Consider the following 24,841-nt stretch of genomic DNA (forward strand, 5'->3'; position numbering starts at 1 on the left):
ATAACTCAGCTGTTGAATTTTTTTTCCAGTAATCCTGCTTTTTGTTCTCTTTGGGATAATTATTTGCAGATACAACATTTCACAGTCCTGAATCACAAGGGAGTGTTCTTAATGCCCGAATTGTTGAGGCTTCAGCAATGTTGATACAAATATGATCTGTTCTATTTGGTAGATATTGAGTTTATACTGTGATCTCATTTTTCTTTAGTTATAATGCTTCATGTTGTGATATCTCTAGACAAATAAGGTTGGCTTTGTGAACACTAGATTATAGTATTTGAAGAAGAACCTCTTCATCTGAAAAGAAGTTGGCTGTAGCACTGCAATAAATACCGCATAGCCAGTGCCTCATTAGATGAATACTCGCTGCAGAAGGTGTAAAACCAGATATCTTTATCCCTTCTTATTCAACTGTTGTGATCCAGCCAGATCCTTACTCAGTTTCTCTTCTGGAATTTCACTTTACTATCAAGTACCCATCTTAGTAGATAGGAGATGTTTCGCTGACAGAAAAACAATCCCTGTAAAACTGTCTTGCTTCGTTAGAGTGTGAGGCTCAATGTAAAATGCCTTGAGATGATCAAAGATCCAAGGAATAAAGCTATTACCTTTGGGTACTATTTAATATTAGAAATTCTGCCAGTCTAGTTTTGGATAAAATAAAATTGCCAATTTTTTTTCACTGATACTTACATTAAAATTGAAATTTAGTATTCTCTAGGCATCACTATCTTCTGGAAAATGTTTGCTTTGTAACTAATCGTATGTCAATCTGAAGATGATTGTAGTAGAAGGGCTTAAGAATGGCAACCTCATGCTCATGGCTGATAATAGGAGGACAATGCTAGAGAGACACAGGCTTAGTTCAAAGTCTTTTTCAGGGTGAGCCTTTTGCAGCAACACGGTTAGGTGACCATAAGTAATTGGAAAGATGGGATTTTTAAGCTTCCACAGTTTCAGCTTACCAGATCTTTTTTCCTTCGCCTTTTTTTTTTAAACAAGAAGTTTATTTAAACAACAAGACGCTTGACTTGAAGGGAAAACTATCTAGGATTCATTTCTTTTAGAGTAATTTATCCCTACTTAAAGACAGATTGCCCTACATGTAACAGCTAAGCCTTTTTTTTTTTTTTAACCAAGATGTTTATTTAAACAACAAGACGCTTGACTTGAAGGGAAAACTATCTAGGATTCATTACTTTTAGAGTAATTTATCCCTACTTAAAGACAGATTGCCCTACATGTAACAGCTATGTACAAAAAAGTTATAAAATTGTCCTTGGTTTTACAATGATAAATGAAAAACATTAAAATTCTCCAATCGAATGAGGTATGCAAGGATTTTTGTGTTGTTCTTTTTTTGTTAAACAGTGAGAGCAAAATAACTTACTGGAATATAAAGATAAGAGCTGACTGAGCATGCCACTAATGGAGAGAGGGGGTATTTTCACAGAAGCAGTATTTTCCCCCCTCCCATCTCCATTTGATGTCGATCAAAACATACCACTGGCTATTTAGTTAAAAAAAAAAATGCAGTATGCTTGTGCACATACACAGTTACTTTATGTACAATAAAGGAATGGGGAAGGGGAAAATGAAAGAATAGAGAAAACTATACTGTAGTAGTCAGGATGTGGTGGAACCAAATTGCAGCTTTCTAATTGAGAATGTCTTCTTGGTCTGGAGGAACAGAGTTCTGGAGTAAAGTAGCAGGTTCCCTTTTTAGTAGACACCTGTCTGCTGCTGGAACACATCAGTTTTATCTTCATCCTCCATTTCCAACTGTGCAGGTGTGTCTGTTTCATTGATGGGCTGCCCATCAAATCGGAATCTGATCTGCCTCATTGACAAACCCTGTCGTTCACAATAGGCTTTCATTAGTTTACTAAGTGGTGTATGCCTCTTAATCTTAAACTGCACCACAGAACCATCCTGTCCCGCCACCTTCAAAATAATATGATCGTTGTTCTCAGTCTTGACTCCTTCCTTGGGCTTTTTGTCGGCCATGCCTAGTGCCGGAGTCTCCTCAGCTGCCGCTTCACAAAAGAGGTACCAGGTCCGCACCGAACGAGCACACAAGCAGCGCCAGGAGCGGCAGAAGAAGGAGGAGGCAGCAGTGGAGGAGGGAAGAGTTTCCTTCACCTTTTGGCATAGAACAAAGCTATTAAGTAAAATTCTGAGTTTAATAAAAAGCTAAATGATTTTTAAAGTACAGCAAAATTTTGTTTTTAGATGACTATACTAAGGCAAAAACAAAAATGTGTTAATTAGAAAAATGAAAATTGGCTGTTACTTTAAGAATTTTCTTTTTATAAAAAGATAGACTTAAATAATGGGAAACACAACAGAATTTTCTTTCTCCTTTTCTCTTAACTCTTCACTTTAGAAAAACAGTCTGTGGGAAACTTAACCAAAATATTATGTGAAAAATTGTAATTATCATATATATTTTCTGGTTGATTATCTCCCACTTCACAAAACTGGTATTTCCATGCAAATAGTACACCTAAAGGAATTATCTGCACTCTATAGTCTCCTCTCAGCCTTCTGCTTGGCTATTTCAGATATGTAACCATTATCTTAGTCTAATAATGGTTTTAATTGGATTTTTGGGTCAAAGGAAACACTTAAGCTAGACTTATGCTGACAGAACGTTATTAATGGAGACATAAGATGATTACAGTGAATTAAAGGAAATAACTTCTATATTCAGTGTAAACTCTCTCTTGTCATTCAAAGCCTTCCCAGTTATTAACTCAGCCTACCTTTTCAGCTTCACCTCTTTTCACCTCCAAAGAAATTGTATCATTCTGCCAAACTGGATACTTCCTTAATCAGCTATCATATCTGTGATTGTAATTTGATGCCTAGAGTAAGATGCAATTAACAAATGAGCTATTTGGCAAGGAATTCTCATTCCTAAGATCCCCACTTGAATTTATTACTCTCTGTACTCTCTCTGAGCATGTCATCTACCCCTAATGGTGTCAATTCCTGATCTTTGTCAAAGATCTGGCTCTGATTGCCTTCCCAGCTGCCGACTCATAGTTTCTGACTTTATATAGAACATTTCCCTAAAAATGTCCTCCTGGCGCCTAAAACTCCGCATACCCTGAGACATAATTCAGTATCTTCTAAAGGCATTTCCACCCCTTTCCCAACTGGGGAATCATCTAATCAATACTCATTCCTGAAATCCAGAAACCTGTTGATATAAAATACATTGATATCAAGTCCAGGTGTCTTTCTGTATTCATTCCTTTGTATTTCCAGTGATGATTCTATTTTTCTCGTTACCTCTAACCTAAAATCTTGCAGCTGATGCCTGACCTCTAACCTCTTCCCAACCCATTCTCTCCATCACTATCAGGATTATTTTTCTGAAGTATAGATTGGAGGGGCGCCTGAGTGGCTCAGTCGGTTGAGCGTCGGACCCTTGGTTTCTGCTCAGGTCATGATCTCATGACGTGGGGCTCTGCTAGGTGGGGAGTCTGCTTGGGGATTCTCTCCCTCTGCCCCTCGCCCCACACACACGCGTGCTGTCTCTGTCTCTCTCTAAAATAAATAAATAAATCTTTTAAAAAATTAAGATCTAGATTGGGGGCGCCTGGATGGCTCAGTTGGTTGGGCATCTGCCTTCTGCTCGGGTCATGGTCCCTTCTGGCTCTGGGATCGAGCCCCGCGTCGGGCTCCCTGCTCAGCGGAGAGCCTGCTTCTCCCTCTCCCTCTGCCTGCCGCTCTGCCTAACTGTGCTCTCTCTCTCTCTGTCAAATAAATAAATAAAATCTTTAAAAATATAGATAGATAGATAGATTGGATTATATCACTTCCACCCAGAAACCTTGATGACTTTTTGTTGTCTATAGCAGTGCTGTCCAGTAGAAATATACTGGAAACTACATATGTAATCTTAAATTTTCTAGTAGCCACATTTAAAAGAGTAAAATGAAACAGATACAGTTAATTTCAATTAATATATGTATTTAACCCACTATATCTAAAATATTTCAATCTAGTCAGTATAAAACTATCACTAAAATATTTTACCATTTTTTTTGTACTACATTTTTGGAATCCAATGCGTTATTTTACATTTTTACATATCTGCATACTTTACATAATTACATACAGCCCATCTCAATCCAAACTAGCCACATTTCAAACTCAATAGCCACATGTGTCTATTGGCTCCCATATCAGACAGCACAAGCTTATAGCATAAAGTATAAGGTTCTTGGGTCACGGGGAGCCTGGGTGGCTCAGTCAGTTAAGTGCCTGACTCTTGATTTTGGCTCAGGTCATGATCTCAGTGTCCTGGGATTGAGCCCCACAGTTGGGCTCATGCTCAGCAGGGAGTCTGCTTGAGGATTTCCCTTTCCCTCTGCCCCTCCCCCCGTTCATGCTCTCTCTCTCTCTCTTTCTCTAAAGTAAATCTTTTTTAAAAATTTAAGTTCTTGGATAACAATTTTTTTTTTTTTTTTTTTTTAAAGATTTTATTTATTTGCGAGAGAGAATGAGAGACAGAGAGCATGAGAGGGAGGAGGGTCAGAGGGAGAAGCAGACTCCCTGCTGAGCAGGGAGCCCGATGTGGGACTCGATCCCGGGACTCCAGGATCATGACCTGAGCCGAAGGCAGTCGCTTAACCAACTGAGCCACCCAGGCGCCCTTGGATAACAATTCTTGGCCCTCCACAGGAGCCCTTCAGCTCCTGTCCTGCATTTTTCAACTTCTCAGCACTTACCCAAACCCCAGCCACACCTAATTGCCCTCCATTCTTTTCCTGGTACTACTCTCCCTTGCCTGTGGAAATCTGACTTACCTTCCAGGGCCTAATGTGAATGCTATTTCTTAAGCAGTCTTGCTCCATTCCCACAGTGCCCCATGAGCATTAACCATTTGCTCTTAACCCCCCCTATAGCAGCATTTATGGGAGCTGTTTGTCTAGTTCCTGTGTGAGTGAGTCGTCACTGCCCACTAGAAGGTGAGCTTCTCATAGGCAGGATGTGTCTCCCTCAGTTCTCTATTTCCTAGTATTTACTATGGCCTCCATTTGCTCTTAGAGGTGTTCTTATTCTTTGCTGTTTCATATCTTTTGTATCTTAAGCATTATCTCCTTTAACAATTGTTTTCTTTTCCTTTGAAATGTATTCTGAGTAAAATTTCTCTTTATATCTGGATTAATTCCACTGTTTAAAAAGTGTTCTCCCTTTGTGGATGAAAGCTTTTGCTTGTGCATGAGAGGAAATACTCATTTCCTTGTAGAAATAACTACCTAATATGAATTAAACTAGGTTTCAAATATACCTGTGGTAGGTTATTCTGGTTTTAGCCTGATTCTAATCCCAAATATGACTCTTCCTTTTATATAACTTGTTCTTTGTAAGTAAATTATTTATGTATACTAAGGCCTTTTTTTCCCCACAGCTTTATTGAACAGCTTATATGCTTTTTTTTTTTTTTTTAAAGATTTTATTTTTTGAGAGAGACAGCGAGAGAGGGAACACAAGCAGGGGGAGTGGGAGAGGGAGAAGCAGCAGGCTTCCCAGGGAGCAGGGAGCCCGATGCGGGGCTCGATCCCAGGACCCTGGGATCATGACCTGAGCTGAAGGCAGATGCTTAATGACTGAGCCACCCAGGCGCCCCCAGCTTATATGCCTTTTGAATCTCTTTTTTCCCCTAAAGAGATTTCAGCAGTGAAGCTTTGCGTGGTATCTTTTTCCCATAGAAAAGCAAACAGGTGCTTGAAAGGTTACACTCTATTCTGGGAGAAATCTGATTAATGTTGAAGAGCTGTGTCAGGTCAGACTCTATAACCTGCTGACAGATTATTTAGTGAGTGCCAGGATCAACTCTCAACGTTATCTCAGATTTTAATGGTTTTCTTGTGAAGGGCATTTGTAGATGAAACCACTTTGTAATTTAAAATTAATTGTGGCTCTTAGATCAGAGACTGGTTAAAGAGAAATTCTTTTCTCAAGCAGGCAGTAATTTGGAAAGAATGATTCATCAGATGGAATTGCAAGGATTATAATTGCATTCTGTATTTTAACACAAATTGTTGGATTTAAAATAATGGTGAGGGCAAGTTGCTTGGCTGGCTCAGTTGGTGGAGCATGCAGCTCTTGGTTGTGAGTTCAAGCCCCACGTTGGGTATAGAAATTACTTAAAAATTAAATCTTTAAAAAATAAAATAAATAAAATGATGGTGAAATCTTACCCCTAATAAAATTTCTCAAAAGAAGTTCCTATTAAACTATCTCAGATTCTCTTAAGAATTTCCAGATATCCTCAAAATGCTTGAAAAACAGAAAAAAAGTAATACTTCTTCCTGGTAGGGTAGACCTCAGTCATCCTTTATTCTTCTCTCTCCCCACCACTGCTACACCCCTATCCAGTATACCAGTAAGTAAGTCCTTCTGTTTCATTGGATCTCAAACCCCTGCATTCTGAATGCACTGCCACCATTTCACAACCAAGCTACTAAGATAGACTCCTGACTCATCCCCTTTTTCTGCTCTTGCTCTCCACATAGCAGAAGAATCTATTTTCTTTCTTATTATCATTAGTTCTATTTAAACTTTGTGTAATGGAAAATTTCAAATATGTATCAGAGAGATGAGCGTACTTCTCATGCCACTTCAGTTATCCATTCATAGCCAATCTTGTTTCATCCATTCCTCCATCAGTCCTCCCCCCTATTTTGCAATAAATCCCAGATATCATATCATTTTTTTAAAAGATTTATGTATTTTAGAGCAAGAGTGCAAGTGCACGGTGTTGGGGGGGGTTGTTGCAGAGGGAGAGGGAGAAAAAGCAGACTTCACTCTGAGCACAGAGCCCCACTCAGGGCTCAGTTTCACTACCGTCAGATCACAACCTGAGCTGAAACCAAGAGTGGGGTGCTTAATCAACTGTGCCACCCAGGCGCCTCCAGACATCATATCATTTAATCAACTGATTTGGAACTGCCCCATAGTGAAATTTTGCTTACTGGTTGGTCACAAAAGGTAGGAAAAGTTGCTGCCCCAATAGTGATGTTGTCTGTCACCTTCTTTATACTCTCTTCCAGTTATGTTTCCTCTCATGTTTTTCAGAATGTATTCCATTTCTGTTGAGAAATGCCATCACCAGAAAACAGTTTCATGTGTTCATTTCATGTTAAGCCAGTTTTTTTCTGGGATGATTTATATAGGCACTTTCCTACTTTTGTACCAAATAGGTTCTTTAAAATGTGTGTGAAAAAAAAAATTAAAAAAATAAAATGTGTGAAAGTTGAACGTACAAAAAAATGTAAATACGTATGTGGGCAGGATGTTTAATGCTCAGCAAGCCTTAAAAATGATAAAATTCCTAAATAATATTTTTATTATGAAATCAATACATGATCATTATAAAATTGATTTCAAACAATACAGGACAGTATGAGGTAAAAAGCTAAAATCTCCCCATTTGTTCACTGATCACTTGCAGTCTCTTATTTCCAAAACTACTCTTAATACTTCTTATAGATGCTTCCAGAAAGGTTCATATATAGTCACTTAAATCCTTAATAGTGTATATATCTGATCTTCTAGTTCCCTTAGTTTGTTTGAATTTAGTAGACAGAAGTTGATTTTAATGTTGAACAGTTAGCTTAGTGTTTTGCAAGGGGTTGGAGATAGTATGATGTTGACTTTGATATCTTATTGACTTTCTTGTACACTAGTTTCCTCTTGATAAAGGAGTCTTGTGCAGATTCTGAACTCATCAACAGCTCTAGGGACCCGTGAAAATCTCTATACCATTGCTGTCCAATAGAAGTATAATGTGAACCACACATGTCATTTTAAATTTCCTAGTATTTGCATTAGTTAAAAATAGAAACGGGTGAAATTAATTTTAATCTTAAGCACATTATATCCAAAATATTTTTTTTTGAGACCTTTTTTTTTAAAGATTATATTGATTTATTTGAGAGAGAGAGAGTGAGCGAGAGAGAGAGAGAGCACACAAGCAGGGAGATGAGCAGAGGGAGAGGGAGAAGCAGACTCCCCGCAGAGCAGGGAGACCAACGTGGGGCTCGATCCCAGGATCCTGAGATCATGACCTGAGCCGAAGGCAGACGATTAACCGACTGAGCCACCCAGGCGCCCCTATATCCAAAATATTTTTTACTAAGTTTTCAAAATGTATTTTATACTTTGAGGACTTCTTAATTTGAATCTGCACCATTTCAAAGGCTCAGTAGTCACGTTTGGTAGTGGCTGTTGTATTAGATAGTGCAGGCCTGTACAGAAAGGATAGTGGTTGTCTCTGAGGGAGGAGGAAAGAGGATGAGGTATGTTCTTAATTTTCTTTCTTTATTTCACAGTTACTGACCAAAATTTGAAGTTAAAGTTTGCTGTGTTTGATATTCTGAATGATTGCCAGCTCTGGCTCAGTTGTATTATCACTAGTTTCAGCACATTTTTAAAAAATCAGTTTTCATTCTTATAGAACAAAGATGAATAACATAAATACTTCCATACAAAGATGATAATCCTGCTGAAATTGAACTCTTGGCTAGTAAGCAATGCCACCCTGTGGTAGCTCACATATTTATTCATCAATATAAGAAAGATCAGATTCTAAGTAGAAAATGTGGATTAAGAGTATTAGTGTATGATACATTAAATTTGAACACTTTTCATTCTGAATCTCAGGGTAAATGTATGTACTAGTGTGTAGTAAAATTAACTGTTAAGAGGAGACAGGGATAAGAAAGAATTTCAGAAGTCGGTAAGAACATCCTTTCAATGTAATTTTGTTCTGTTTTGTTTTTAGGAGTTGCAGATGGTGTAGGAGGATGGAGAGACTATGGAGTTGATCCATCCCAGTTCTCAGGGACTTTAATGCGGACATGTGAACGGTTAGTAAAAGAAGGACGGTTCGTCCCAAGTAACCCCATTGGAATCCTTACCACAAGCTACTGTGAGTTGCTGCAAAATAAAGTACCTTTGCTTGGTAAGTAGATATACTGTGTTTTCCTCTGTAAAGAAGCTCAGAAGATGGTTAACAACAAAACCAAGAAAATCACTTAGTAGTAGCCCAGCTTTTTTTTTCTGAAGCTCTTTATTAAGCAGAGTTTGATAGAGAAGATATGAGCTCACCAGAATACATACTACTGCTTCGAGGGAATGTAAATAGGTATGGCCACTTTGGAAAACAATTTGGAATTATGGAATAAAGTTAAATGTAAACAGATAGTATGCCTTAGCAATTCCACTTCTGGGTCTATACCTTAGACTAGAGAAACTCTTACACATTTGTGTATTAAGAGATAGGTACAAGAATGTTCATAGTAACATTGCTTATAACAGCAGAAAACTGGGAACAACCTAAAAAGTCCATTTATTGTAGAAAAACGCATTTTGAAAAGGAACAACTTGGGGTGCCTGGTGGCTCAGTCAGTTAAGCATCTGTCTTCTGCTCAGGTCATGATCTCAGGGTCCTAGGATTGAGCCCTGCTCCCTGCTCAGTGGGGAGTCTGCATCTCTCTCTCCCTCTGCTCCTCCCCCCAGCTCGTGTTCTCTCTCTGTCAAATAAATTCAGAAAGAAAAGGAACAACTTAAAGCTGCGTGCAATACTCAGGAGCATGTTGTTGAGGGAAAATAGAACATTGCAGAATACCACCTAACAGTCTGATTCCATATTTCAAATTCAAAAACATAAAAAAGTAAAACCATATTGTTCAGGGACTCCAAAATAGGATAAAAGAAGAAAGAAAAGTAAGTGGTTGTATAATTCAGGATAGCGGTTCTCTCCAGGGGAGGAAGAAAGGGAATGGGATCTGGTATGTAAAATCAAGTTGGAGAGTTCAAGTTGCAGATGGGCACCCCAGACTGTAGCAGGTAGCTGATTAGTCTGTGAAATAGCATGGCACAAAATAGATCCCCGTTAATCTTGTATTAGAAAACTTCCAAATTCCTAGTGTGTGTTTATCTGGTATGCTAATGGAGCATCTTTTGGCCAAGATTCTACATTTGTTTGTTAAATGGTTTCCTGGGAACTTACCCAACAACTTACCCAGCCTTCTGAGCAAGCTCTCAGAAGGGTGTTACTAAATTTCTGCTAGTTGCCAGCATCTTCCTGGTTACTAGAAGTAGCCTCCCCCCAATCACTGTCCATATTAAAAATCAACCTCTGTTCAGTGTTAATGGAGTTCTCCACGTTGTAAAATTTTGCCTTCAATTTAAATCTTTTATAAGAAGGGGTTCTTTTTATCACGCTGCCGTCTTCTGTCTTTGTGCTGTGACTAATCAGCTTGTTTTCCTTCTAACTGAAGAGAAACCTTGTCTTGAGGTTTCAATATACCGCTTTGTCTTAATCCGCTATTTTGGACATGCAATCTGGAGCTTGCCTGGCACAGTGAAACATCCTAGATTCTATTTCTAGTACTTCTCTGTCAACTTGCCCTACGACTTTGGGCAAACTACTTAACCTCTGACCTCCTTGCTTCATTTGTTAAATGGAGAGATCTTGTTTTTTGTGAAAAGGAATGACTCAAAGCTTCATGCAATACTCAGAAACATGCTGAGGGAAAGAGGACATTGCAGAATACTATCTAATAGTCTGACACCTAACAAAGAGCCTATAGATACAGATTCCAGGTCCCAACTCCTGCATATTCCCATGAGTCCTCTGCCGACACCCCCCTACCCATTTACGGTGACTTGGAATAAGCAGCTGAAAACACCTGTCCTGATCTTGCACTTTGAAAGCTTTGGTTTCTTCGCTGTGTTCTTCTTTATCCCTCCTTCCTTTCCTATTTACCCTCATGTAGTTCGGAGATCTTAAAATAAATTTAAGGACATATTAGAAGTTTTTTTACACTGAATATTATAATCACTTTTTTCTCCTAAAGTACATGTTGAAATAATCCTTCATTACTATGACACATAGACGCTTCTGTCACCTAATTTACACACATACCTCTAAGTTGTTTGTAACTAAATTCAAGCATTTTTTGGCAAAGACAGCCTACTGAATTTTACTGAACCTCAGATATAATTGCAAATAATGATGACTTTACAAGATTAAGTAATCCCTTTTTTTTTTTAAGATTTTATTTATTTTTGACAGAGAGACAGCGAGAGAGGGAACACAAGCAGGGGGAGTGGGAGAGGGAGAAGCAGGCTTCCCGCTGAGCAGGGAGCCCAATGCGGGGCTTGATCCCAGGACCCTGGAATCATGACCGAAGATGAAGGCAGATGCTTAAAGACTGAGCCATCCAGGCTCCCCAATCCTTTTTTTTTTTTTAATCCAGCAATTGCTAAAAAGCCTATAACACAATTCCAATATAAAGGTCAACCACATGTTTCTTGAGAATTTCTAGCTGCTTTTAGATCTGGGTTGGCATCACAGGCTAATTGTTAATATATATTTCCTCAGAAACTCTTAAGTGGAGTTAAGTCTTATGGAGTTAACATATCTTAAGAATTTGAGGGGTCGGGCGCCTGGGTGGCTCAGTTGGTTAAGCGACTGCCTTCGGCTCAGGTCATGATCCTGGAGTCCTGGGATCGAGTCCCGCATCGGGCTCCCTGCTCGGCAGGGAGTCTGCTTCTCCCTCTGACCCTCTCATGCTCTCTCTATCTCATTCTCTCTCTCAAATAAATAAATAAAATCTTTAAAAAAAAAAAAAAAGAATTTGAGGGGTCATTCCTAATAAGGTTCTTTCTTTCTTTGCTGCACAAAAGATTTCATGGTAGTTTACAAAATTAGGGGCCAGTGATAAAAATACTTCCATTTTAGCATGAGTGGTTTGCTTGGGTGCCTGTCTGGATTTGTCAGTGGCCTGAACATCTGATGCTGTTGTTCTTAGCACTTCTTTTCTTCTTTTCCTGCTTGTTCCTCTCCAAATACATAAGAATAATGAGTTCTTCTCCTGGTATTAGGCTCTCAGGGCCTGAGCCATGGGCACATGATCATCAGTTATATGAAGAGGTAGAGGAGGAGTATACACTCCAAGCCTACATGATTCTGTAAGGCTGGGCTTGCCTTCGTTGGTGCTGCGTTGCATATTAAAGCTCTGTCATTCACGAGGGCCGTTTTGACTCTAACTCAGCGGGTGAGGGAAACAGCCAGCGGGGTAGCAAAATGATAGCCTGGGTTTGTCAGTGAGTAATAATGAGTCAACATGAATTCTTCCTGCCCCAGGATTTTCAAGGCTCTGCTACTCATCTGTCATTTTTCCTCCTCAGATTAATCCCATCAACTTTCAGAAGATCTTTTGTATGGTGGTTCTGTTAATGAAAAATGATTGGAGTTTTTGTGCATTGAGTTAAGAAGGAAGGATAATTGGTGATCTTAACTCTAACATAAGCTGTGCAGTAGGTTGGCAGCACTGCCAGTTAGTTACAGCACTTTGTTTTTTCTCTGATGTTTGATGGGTAGAGACTAGATAGCTTAGCATTAGGGTGTGAGGTTAGATAATAAGGAAATGGAATTTCTGAACATTATGATGAGATAAATGCTTAAATTTAAGTTTTTTTATATTAAGTTATACATTTTCATCATACATCCTTCATCAAGGAAAAATAGAAATTAAATTATCCATAATCCCACCAAGAAAACTATTAATATTTTAGTGATGATGCTCCCTGATTTTTCTTCTGTATATGTTTGTGCATAGAATAATGGTAATAGGAATTGTGAATATACTGTGTGCTTACAGTAGCCCCATGAGGTAGGTTCTTTTGCTCTTATTTCCTATTTTGTTAGGAAAAAACTGTGGCCTAGAGAGAATAAGTGACTTGCCCACAGTCACACAGCTAGAAAACAGCGGAGCCCTGGGATTTAACACAGCTGGTCCCGCAGCCTGTTTCTTTTGTTTTGCTTTTAACGGTCATTTTAACAGTTTAGCTTTTACCTACTATTGGTTTATTTTTTTTAATTACATTAAATTTTACTTTTTTTGATGTACAATTTAAGTTTGATAACACTTTTTATTTAAGGAAACTTTAATACTAGCTTGAAATCTACTTGTTTCACTTATCTTTCATTTTCAAATCTATTTCTCTAACAATTTTAGTGGCTACCAAATAGCTAACGCTCATGTGTTGTAAGTGTTTGATATGATTTAACTAATTTTATCCTCCCAACACTAAGAGATCGTTATGGTCTCCCTATTTTATAAATGAGGAAACAGGTGCAAAGAGGCCCCAGGTCACACAGCTAGTTAAGTAACAGAGCCAGCATTCAGATGCAGGCAGGCTGACTCCAGAGTCTATACTCCTAAGTATTATATGACAGCATGTAGCTTTCTACTGTATGGATGTACTGTAATTTATTTAACCAATCCCTTAATTTTAGATGTTGAGGTTGTTTCCAGTTCTTCTTGATCTTAAACAATGTTTTTGTACTTATTTTGTTTACATTTCTAGTTGTTTCTTAGAATTGGTAAGTCAAAGGATATGCACATTTTTCAAGGTTATGCTGCCCTTTAGAAAGGTCGTGTGGTTTTACTATCTTGCCACCGTGGAGTAAGAGTGACCGTGTTCCCTGCACTCTTGCCAGTACAATGCAGTATCTTTTTTTTTTTACTCTTGTTAAACTAATAGGCAAAATGGCTACTAGTGTGATGATGATTTTTTCATATATTTACAGACCATTAAATTTACTTCTTGGTGAACTGTTTATTTTTCTATTTTGACGTTTTTTTTTCTGTAGGTATAGGTTTAAATTTTAGTACTTGAAAGCAGTCTTACTGGTTGTACATCAGCTTTTCAGTCTGGGGAAGGTCATGTGAGCTGTGGGCTGCAAAGGTACACAGAAGCTTTTCGCTCTCTGCTTGGAATGTGGTCTCTTCCCTCTGAACATTAGTAGTTTCTGTAAAGTGAACAGGATGATTCCACAGGCTACCTGGGAAAATTGGTCTTGTCCGTTCATAGTGAGTCAGTCTCCAGTGAAGGTTCTTCATGACCTCAACAGATGAAAATCTGGTTAAAAATTGTAGTTATGTGCCCTGTCTTAAATTTTAGTGAATTTCATGGAGAAGGCTTCCTGCCAATGACTAATGAGAAATGTCAGGAAAACATAACATTCTTTCTTATTCTGGCATTTAAGTATTAAAACTTAATACCTCAGCAACATGCTTTTGAGCATTTGGCATAGATTATAGTACTACTGAAATGAAATAGTGCAATTAAATACCAGCCATTTTTATTGTTTCCTATCTCTGCAAGCGGAATTCAGATTTCAGGGCCTGCTTACTATATATAATATAAATCCGTTTTTCCTTCCCCATCATGTTGACCCTGATCAGGTTACTATTGCTATTTGTTGGAGGTAGGAGCATGACTAAGATAGTCAAAGGAGGTTCCCATGTGGCATGTTGCTTTTTGGGGTGATGGGATAAAAATGTGGATCCAAAGATAATCTAGGAAGAGAAAATAAATGGAGATCATTTTTGTTTCTAGGTAGCAGTACTGCCTGCATCGTGGTGCTGGACAGAACTAGCCACCGCTTACACACAGCAAACCTGGGCGATTCAGGCTTTCTGGTTGTCAGGGGTGGTGAAGTTGTGCACCGATCAGATGAGCAGCAGCATTACTTCAACACTCCATTCCAGCTCTCAATTGCACCACCTGAAGCCGAAGGAGTCGTCCTGAGTGACAGGTAATCTCCCCTCTTAGCCATTAAGAGTAAGCAGAGCATGGCTGTTCCTCCTCCTTCCCCCTTAACTACAGTGGAAATAGGCATTTTCACTTGTCATGTGTGATAAGAAGGTACAACGAGAATATTCTCATCAAAAGGACCTTTTAGTTTGACTTCAAAAGATATTTTGCTGGCTGTTGCAGCCAAGTTGAATTCAGATAAAAACCCAGTAATTTGACAAGACTGAAAATACTCTTCAAGCTTACAGAGTATCAGTTTTTCATACCAAGACCAACATGGTACATATGTACATATTTGTTAAGTTGTGCTGGAGAAGTGAGTCATCGTCCATGCATGCTACTGCCTGTACGAGATTTTGCATATGTCGTTAGGGAAGAGTTCGAACAGACATCTGCTTTATTTATCAGAATAACTTCCTGATTCTCAGGGCCTTCTATTATATGCATCAGATAGAACTTTTAAATTGTCAAGACCTTTACAAGACAATAACTACTTTTTTGAATCAACTTTTACAGTTTATCTTTTCTCAGATGTGAATACAGAGTGAGACTAAGTCTCAGATTCCTCTGCCTCTAATAGGACCTGGCACAGACATTGCTGGTGATTCATAAATGTTGTTAAATGGGTAATGAACCTTTTGTAAAAATAGAAGTAGTCTTGCAAGTGTCTGTTGTCTCTACTTAATAGTTCTTATTAAGCCAGATCGTGAGTACAAACTAAGATAAAATGATTATTACTGCCATTTTTTAAACTGAAATAAGTATATTATATAATTAGGTATTCAGGATTGTCCATCTCAAGTCTATTGCTGACTCTTAGAGGGAAGCATTTTTTACTGTCAGATTAAGGTATGTTACCCTAATTGGAACAATATTTCATTATAGGCCCTTCTTCAGTTGGCTGTAATGTATATATTCATATTAGCCATATTGGAGTGAGGAGAAAGCAGAACCCCAGGGGCTTGGTAGATACCAAGCTCAGCTAACAGTTACAGAGAGCAGTGTTTTAATTTTCCTTTATTTGATTCTTGTTTTGGCTTCTCGGTGCTAGAGCTACCCTGCCATATCTCACACCCTATCTTTGGGACTGTGTGGTTAGGGCAGCACTCTGCCTGGCCTGCCAGCGAGGTGGAGGTTGCTTCCCCTGGAACCCACAGACAGCTTGCTAGCATGTGACTTCAGCTCGCGTTTCAGTGCAGTCAAAAGTTTCCAGCGGCACAGTATGTTCAATCAAAATGGGCAGAACTGCAGCTGGCGGAACACCAAGCTCATGGGTGGGAGTGCTGGGAGAAGAGGACAGACTGTCCAATGGTAGTGAGTCTCGCACAGGCAGGATAGCAAAGGACACTCCTGGGGAAGAAAAACCTCAGCATAAAATAGAGCTTTGCTGCCAACCTGGTCATTAATCTAAACTTCTAGAACCTGATTTGTTTCCAAAGTCTGAGCAACTGTGCAGTGTCTTGTATTGTTTTTTTTATTCCACAGAGGGAATCGACCTGGTTTCCAGAAGTTTTAGTCTTTTTTCCCCTGCTGCATGAAAGCATTTACTTCCTTTTTTACTTCGTTCCTCTTATTTATAAAATATAATTTTAACCCTTAATTTACAGGTTTTCCTTTAGTAGCCGTTTTTACAAAGCGTTTGTGGTATAAATGTGTAAGTGAAAGTTCTTTGCCAAACCCCATCACAGAACTTTTAAACGTGCCCCTTCTTTCCTCAGTCAAGAGAGGGTGAACCTGGAATTTTCTCAGTGTACTTTGTGTAAATCCCCAGCAGACATTGGTGGGTTGTTTTTATGTTTTCTCTTCACATATTTTACATAATTTATAACTGTCAGTTACACAAGCTTTGGGGTCTTTCTGTCAAGCTTAGGGTGCTTTAGTTCTGGCTCCTCCTTTCTGGGTCAGTGTGTAAATTTTTTCTTTGCACTTGTTCCCTAATTACAGGTTAAGGCAGACTATTAGATATTTCACCTTTCCCTCACCTTAGAGGCTTGGATTCAGTGAAGCTGGCCTTTGGAAATGGCTGAGAACCAGCCTTTGAGAGGGCCATTAACTCTTTGAATATATGATCTTTTCTCCCCACCAGGTGTCCTTCCCCTACCCCCAATTCTTGTATGTTTTCATCAGGTCTTATCAGAGGAAAAAACCTGCCTTCTATCTTTTTTAAAGTTTTATACAAAAAGATGTAGTGAAAAATCTACCTCCTATCCCATCCCCACCAACACATTTTCTCTCCTCAGAGGCAGCCACTATTATCTATTTCTTTGCATCCTTCCAGATTTATTCTCTGCATATAGAAGCATCTGTATCTATGAATCTTCCCCCTGCCACACAAACATACACACACACACTGTCTGTACATTCCTCTCTTCATTAACAATATATTAAGGAGTTCCCCCCCCCCCAGTTTGGAGGGTTAGTTACTTTGTTTCTTCATTTATTAGATATTTCTTGAAGACCTAGTATGTGCCAGGCACACTAATAATTAAATATTTATCCGTGGTGAGCACTCTTTAAGCCCTGAGAGACACACAGTCCTTACTCTGCCTTACTAGTCCAAACTAGTAATAATATACTAGTGATAATACTAGTAATTACTAGTACTATAGTAAGAAATACCATTGTAGGTATTTCATGTGAATTAATTCTTATGGGATTTGCATGTTCTTTTCCATAGTGCTCTGTTGTTCCACTATACTGCAGCCTCCTGAGAGCCAGAGTTAAGCCTGCAGGGAAACTGATGAGTCGAAAATGAGTAAGAGAGGATGGAATTTGGCTGTGAAGAATTAGGAAATAAAGACTCATTTCTACTAGGAGTTTAGAGGCATGTTAGTTATGACTCAGAAAAGAACCCTTCTTCCTTTTAAGGCATATGTGACTAATCATCAGACTCAGTTTTATTTGGTAGTTTCAGTTAAGCTTTTGAATTATTTGTATCAGATTTTTCAATTAATTTTTTCAAGGTTAGGAATTTCACAATGACTGGTTTTTATTATTGATTCTGTTATTATAAATTAGTTTTTCTTAAAGCCTCATTACATTGTAACATAGTGCCTCTTGGAAACTTTGAAACTTCTCTCTGAAGGCCTCTCGTAACTTTGCCCCTACCCTGTCCTTGTCACAGCCCAGATGCTGCTGATAGCACATCTTTTGATGTCCAGTTAGGAGACATTATCCTGACGGCAACAGATGGACTTTTTGACAACATGCCTGATTATATGATCCTTCAGGAGCTAAAAAAATTAAAGGTAATTAACTCAAAGGTTGGTTGATGGAAACAATGGCCCTCGCTGGGCAGCTAAGTCTTATTGGTCCAACTGTATTATCTCTTTTTGTAGTTTTGGAAAAGACTATTTTGTGAATTTAGGAAAATAATGGTCCCGGTCTTTTAAGCAATTGTAAATGGAAATATTCACAATTGGAGAACTTGAGAGAAAAGGGGGTTTCTCACCTTTAGTACCTTTAGTAAAGTGGTAAAGGTAGGAAAGCCCAGAAGAGAAATTTCTTGTATTTTTAATGGTGTTAGCTCCCGATTGTCTTTTTCTCCTCTTATTCTTTTAACAAACCCAGCAGGTGTTGAGGTTGGGAGAGATAGGAAATCGCCATACCAGAGCCAGCCAAGGGCAGGAGGCAGCTAGGGGCCTTGATGTGATCTGAGCTGTCACCAGTAATGAACAGTTCAGACTTGGCCCATACAGAAAGTGGAAGGAAGTAAAAACCAGTTTTTCCATATTTTCCTGGCTTTGTAAAAGTACTAACTCTGGGGGGAAATTAGTCTTTTCCTATGTTCTTAACACTAAGCAGTATGACTGTGAGTAAGTTTCTAAACTTTTTAAGCAATATTTTCCTCACCTTTAAAGTGGGGGGTACCAAAGGTCCTATTTTAGAGAGTTGTGGTGAGGATTAACTAAGACCATGTGTACAAAGCCCGTAGGGCCATGCCCCGTCTGTGGGATGCAGTAAAGGTCAGGTGCTTCCATGAAGCTGGCACTGTGCTCTGTGTGGTGACGGGGTGGTAAGCAGAAACGTCACATTCCCTCCCCATATGGAGCTTATATTTCTAGTGGAGGAAGACAGATAATACAGAGAAAAAAATACATGATAAATGTTGGTGGTAAATAACAATAAAGCAGGGTAAAGGAATAGAGAATAAAGAGGGCTGCTGTTTTGGAAAGATTGTTCAGAGAAGGCCTCTTTGAGGAGGTGACATTGAAGCAGAGGCCTTTTATTATTTATACTGAAACTATTCCGAATCTTAGAGTGGTAGAGCTAAAATGGACCTTGTTTCCCATCCCCATTTTACAGATGAGGAAGTTGAAGCAGCAAGGATAAGGGTATGACTCAAGATTACACAGCTAAACAAGAATCTTTCATCATGATATAAAATTCTAAAGGTATTTTCAGTAGGACAACTGGCAGCTCCTACTTGGGAGAGCAAACTGTGGTTGGCCAGGGTTGCATTCCTAAGCAAGGAAACTTTTGAGGTCATCCCTAAAGTGCTATCAAAATCTGCCTTTTCAGTCCCATCCAATTTTAGCAAGAATACCTTAAGAATTCCAAATGGGAAAAAAAGCAAAAATGAAAATCCAGACTTTAGGGCCCAAGGCCACCCTAGCAAAGGGTGGCATCTGATTGACATCTTGTGCAGGCGGCACTCACCGGTGGTCTTGTTCATTTTACTGAAGATGTAATGTTGTAATGTCTTCTCTAACTGTAATAAAACTTAAATGGTGGAAACTGTGGTTAGACAAATGTTACTGTCTCAAAAAGTGATATTTGCAAGAAGTATACTTACATGCAGAAATCATGTGAAGCATTGTGGTAAAATTAACTCCCTCATCCTTTCATCTTAGAATTCAAATTATGAAAGTATACAACAGACGGCAAGAAGCATTGCTGAGCAAGCCCATGAGCTGGCCTATGACCCAAATTATATGTCACCTTTTGCACAGTTTGCATGTGACAACGGATTGAATGTGAGAGGTAAGCATTCTTTAGGAAGGTCATAGGGACTAATTGGGGACATAGTGGTATGGGAGCATTCTTGGCTGTAGAGTGAGGTAAACTAGAGCACTCGGGTGAGACTGGTAAGATGTCCTCTTCCAGCTGTGAGCCCCTGGCTTTGAGCAAGGTCAGTAGGCCCTAACACTGGAGGTCAAGAGCAAGTGCATGTCATCATGTCTTCACCACCAAGGATGCCCTCCAGAACTGAACTTCATTGGCTGTAGAGACAGGCAGAACCTGAAGCCCTTTATTGCCACCACTGCACGGCTTGGACCTGAGCCCAAAAGGCTTCCAAGTCCGCCTAGAGGCCCTGGACATTCCTAACAGTTTAACATTCTGCCCTTCACGAGTCTGACATTTCACTTCTCCCTTCCCTCTGGCTTTGTGGTACTCGTTGACAATATTTGCCTGCCAAATTACCACAGCAGATTTTGAAGAGGGAAGCAATGTTAAACTGTCCTTGCCTAAAGAGTCCTTCTATCTACTGAACGATATGTAACTTTGGGAACAGGCCAGTAGCTCAGTCTTAGAGCTGGGATGACATGTTGGTGCTATCATATCAGAACTCATGGAGTTGGTCAGTTTCTTGCTGATACAATATTATGACATGTAAAGCATTTCTTAGCCCTCCAGGAAGTATTAAAATAGAAAAAGGCACATGCCATAGCTGTTTGGCAGATTAGAATACAAGACTATTCCTAGTTTCAAAACATTAGATATGTTTGTCCAAATTAGGATTGTGAATAGAAGCATGTAACTTTCTCGTCAGGCAGAATTTATCTTAACCAGATTTTGTCTTTACTGTGATTGCTATAAACAGAGGATGTGGCGACCATTTTAATAGAGTGCCTGTTGTAAAGAAGCAGTGAAGTTTTTTTTTTTTAAACTTCAATTAAGTTACATGTAATTTTTTAAAAACTATTTCTCTTTATCGAATATTTTCTTCTTTTTTCTACTAAAGCACAAACCAAACCTGCTTGAATTGCAAGCATTTGTCTCTTAGTACTTTCTTAGGCTTACATTTTTAATTGACTTTTCCTTTTAAGACCTATGAAGACATTTTCATTTTCATGTTCATTTTAGGTGGAAAGCCAGATGACATCACCGTCCTTCTTTCAATAGTGGCTGAGTACACAGACTGACTCGCCTCGGTGTCAACTCCGGCCTTTCCTTTCATCTTCCCAAATTCTCCCCTGCCACGTGTGCTGATGCTGCTGGCAGGACTGTGTTTCTTTGCCACTGATCTCAATGACCAGTGATGTAAGCCTTTGCTTGTCTTTTTGAGACCTGGCTGAGATCTTTGTGGAGAACCACTACTGTCATTCACTAGCTCATATCTGCCAGCAACTTGGAAGAGAATCAGGATTTGAAGATTGACCTTCACTTCTTACTGTCCTTTCTACGATGGAATGGAGATTTTCAATGCCAAAATGGCTATTATGTTTCAAAAATGGTTTAAGTATTGAAAATGAGTGATGTTGGTAAAGTGAATTCAAAATTACAATGTGTAAAAGGGATTTTAAAGTCTAACACAAATTGTATGTTATGGTACATCTACTAGAAACATTATCATCAAAAGAAACGTTACACGTGTACTATACAGTCTTTGTGATGATTGGTGTGGCTTTATGTTTTCATTATAAACTCCTATTTTTCAGGGGCTTATAATTCTGCTCTAAAACATTGCTCTGGATTATGAAATCTTCATCCCAGGAGCTTTTTTGTTACAAATTGGAAGAAAAATTTAGTTTAGTTCTATGGATGCAAATGTTTTTTGGTTTTTAAAAGATGCTTAATCGTGCTCCTGTGAGGAAAGTTCCGGCAGTTTATTGATTAGTCCAAATTATAGGCTGGTGGCTTGATTTGCAGGAGGTGTTGGGGAGACTCCCTACCAGATTTTTCCAAAGGAAATATTACAAGATTATAAAACTCCTCAAAGCCTAGAAATTTGATGTTATGGCTGAAATTCCTCCCAGATTTCTGATACGAGATCCCTGTGTGGGAGCTCTAGGCCTGGAGGCCTAACAGGTTGAGAACAGACAGCTGTAACTTTGAATTTTGTTGGGTTTTGATGGTCATGCTACTCCTAGTCTCCCTCTCAGACCTTTCATTACAAGGCTCGCTTTCCGTAGAGCAGGCACCAGCTTCAGGGAGTCCGTGTGAGAAGAGCACTGTGGGCGGTGACAGCAGCACAGGAGTCCACGAGGAAAACTCCTGTGATGATCTGACATTTGCATTTGCCCTACACAAAAATTTAGGGGTTTCTGAATCAAGCTTAATGTTTACAGTTTCCGAATAGCCATCTTGCAGTATATAGTTTCCGTATAAAACTACCCGCAGTTTTCCCCTTACCTGCAAGCTCAAACTTATTTTTAAGGTTTGTGCACAAGTCGACTGCTGTAAAGATATATATTTTTGGGTCAGTTTTTTTTCCTTCATTAACTTGGTGGTAGAAAAATATATATACTTAGAAATTCTTAAATTAAAGCCATGTTTTATATATAAGTCAGGTAACATTGGTGTATAGATGAGAATGCAATTAAACCTGATGAGGATCTACTGAAAGAGAATACAGAAAGTGTCTTTCTCTAAAGGAGATACTTATTCCCTGGTTTATTGCATTAAAACTTATGTTTGAGGTTACCTCAACTTGTTTTAAAAGATTTTGTTTTGTGAATTTGTACTGTATATTTGAGTAACTGTCAAGCTTTTGTTTTATTTAAAATTGTTTAACATGTACCATGTACATGTCATTACTATATTTCAATGCATCATGCTTGTAACAGGCATTTCATTTATAATAAGAATGAGTTATTCATTTGTAAGCCGTTCAGTAATTTATCTACTATTCCTAAATTGGCATAATGTTAGATATCTATTTTGAATCACCTTTAATTACATGTCAGAATGCCTTAACTACCCTAACTTGACAAAACAGAATTCTTTGGTAGAGGAGATAGGGGTCGGGGCCGGGAGGGGTGGGTGGAGGTACATTCTGTTTAAATAATGAGTACCCATCGTGCTATGATAAAACACGGAAGCATGAGTGGCAAGTGGTGGGGTATTTATTTTGCACAAACTGTTTGCAGTCTCTGTGTATTTAAAAAGTAAAGAAAGTTGCATCCAGAAGGGTTTTGTTAGAAGGAATACATTTATATTTGGGCTGACAATTTCAGTTCTTTCGTTTGGGTTTTTAATTATTTCTGGTCAGAGGTATGTAGCCTTATGATCTGGATATATTTTGCATTAATTTTCCAATGCCTACATTTAATTCCTTGTAAGAGCAGTGCTGGTCAAGTCACTGGCTTTTCTCTGCTCTCATTTAACCCATCAAACACAATCTTTATAAAGCTAGATTGGTGGTGTTTTACACGACTCATTTAATCAACTTAGTCTTTTTTGAGAAATGACCGTTAGAAATCAACAATGTTTGTGTCAGTGATATTGAAAATAGTGGGACAAGAATTTGAGTTTCACAATGGAACTGACTTTGGACCTGGCCTATAGATTAGTGACACAGAATATTTTCTCTATTTTCTTTTTGCCCTGTCCTTTGTCTGGGACACAATTAATTTTATGACTGCCGGGCGGTAGGGGGATGGTGATCAGTTGGAGTGCTGCTTAACAAGTAACTCTCCTTCCACTCCCAGTAGTCAGAGGCTCTGCTGGACCCATACTGGAATTTTCCAGGTCACAGAACCCAAGTCTCTGGGGTGTGACTGAGATATACCACTTGGTGGGTCTGATTCTGAACTTGATATGTGTGTTAATTGTATTTTAAATCAAGCAGCATAAAACACACATTTGCCTCATGTAATGGACTTTTATAACAAAAGAGAATTTGGATTTCTAATTTACAAATGGCAAATTATTTATCCCTGTCTGGATGCACCAAAGACCAGTAAAGTTTATAGCTTTTCCATCTATATTTATAAAGCAATACTGTATTATAAAAATCAATATTTTTATCACATGCTTGAAATTTTTATTTTATTCTGTTTTAAAATGTGCACTCTAAACATATCAGAACCTTATTTCTTCCTGTGAACTTAAGCTGCCTGCGCACAAAAAAAATTTACTGAATGGATAATGCAGTAGAGTCCATAGGCTCTTAAAAACTGAAAGAAGAAATGGGGGTGGGGGAAACAAGTTATTTGTCCTGAATTACTGTACTGGCTTGACATGGTTGATAGGTACTAAATCACAAAAGAATTCATTCCAGGTATGCATGTCTGGGGGGTGCGCTGCGTCTAGGGTAGAAACTAGATTTCAAGCTTTGCATGATAGGAGAGTGTCCTCTTCTATCAGCTGCATTTGTTCTGGATAGAACAGTAGCCTTCAGGACCACCTTCAGTACCACCAACCTACCACATCGAGTAACAAGGCAGGAATTGTGGGAATTCACGGAGTCAGTTTTGAGCATTTTGGAGATTGTAAACAAGATTGGCTAGAACTGTAAATGTTTCTACTTTTGAATAAGTTCATGGTTCCTCGTCACCTTATACCAGCTATCTTTGTTAGAAGCTACAGCATCCAATTTCCCTGGAAACTGTCACATTTTTGCAGTTAACAAATTTTTACAATATCAAAAAAATCCCCAAAATCTGCTTATAAAATTGAAAATATGAAGCAAAAAGCATTTGGATTCTATTTATTAAAAAAATTCTTTGCAAAATTGAACTTCTCAATTAAAAAGCAAGTGTCCATGTCAAAATTTTAACTGTTAGCAGGTAGTCTGTGGCAAAGATGGCTAAATATGAAGCAAATTTGAATCTGTGTATACTAATGAGCTGCTTTTTTCTGTTGAGACTATCATTATTTGTCTTACCCAAGAGGCAATGACCTGAATTGGATGTCTGAAATATAACTTATGCAGGAATAGTTCTGTAAATACATTTAAATAAACTGTAAAGATATTTAATAAATATAGTATTTATACTAATCTGCATAACTCCTCTTAATTTGAACCGTAACTAAGGCACCAGCCCTTGGCATTTTGTTGGTCTCTGTATCAAGTCCTCATTTCCAAGCCTCTTAGTCATTCTAGCAAGGACTCCTTACTTTGTAGCTGTCATTTTCTGTCTTTTCCTAGTTTATCCCCCTAGTTTATCCCCCTTAGCTCTTTTTCACCAGCTAGTTTACTATATCAGTTTAGCTGCCTCAAAAATTCCATCCAAATGGACTGATAATTGAATGTAAAATA

At 38.6% G+C, this 24,841-nt stretch overlaps 2 protein-coding genes across 2 annotated transcripts in view; one reads left to right on the top strand and one right to left on the bottom strand.

The window, feature by feature from the left end:
- The window catches only part of PPTC7 (protein phosphatase targeting COQ7), a 41,573-nt gene extending 16,734 nt beyond the window's left edge, over window positions 1-24,839 (top strand). The window contains exons 2-6 of the mRNA XM_032431332.1: window positions 8,804-8,983; window positions 14,437-14,635; window positions 17,759-17,882; window positions 19,488-19,617; window positions 20,722-24,839. Coding sequence (XP_032287223.1) covers window positions 8,804-8,983; window positions 14,437-14,635; window positions 17,759-17,882; window positions 19,488-19,617; window positions 20,722-20,780 — 692 coding nt within the window. The 3' untranslated portion in view covers window positions 20,781-24,839. The remainder of the gene's footprint in view (window positions 1-8,803; window positions 8,984-14,436; window positions 14,636-17,758; window positions 17,883-19,487; window positions 19,618-20,721) is intronic.
- On the bottom strand, window positions 986-2,214 carry LOC116648960 (small ubiquitin-related modifier 2-like). The gene has a single exon (XM_032431333.1). The coding sequence runs from the start codon at window positions 2,005-2,007 to the stop codon at window positions 1,723-1,725; it is 285 nt and encodes a 94-aa protein (XP_032287224.1). The 5' UTR covers window positions 2,008-2,214; the 3' UTR covers window positions 986-1,722.
- Window positions 24,840-24,841: the final 2 nt, after the last annotated feature.

The sequence above is a fragment of the Phoca vitulina genome, unplaced genomic scaffold (assembly GCF_004348235.1).
Source record: "Phoca vitulina isolate PV1807 unplaced genomic scaffold, GSC_HSeal_1.0 scaffold46, whole genome shotgun sequence".
Lineage (NCBI taxonomy): Eukaryota > Metazoa > Chordata > Mammalia > Carnivora > Phocidae > Phoca > Phoca vitulina.

Bases quoted from the DNA above. Each gene is read 5' to 3' on its own strand.
- LOC116648960 (XM_032431333.1), bottom strand. From the start codon at position 2,007: ATGGCCGACAAAAAGCCCAAGGAAGGAGTCAAGACTGAGAACAACGAT.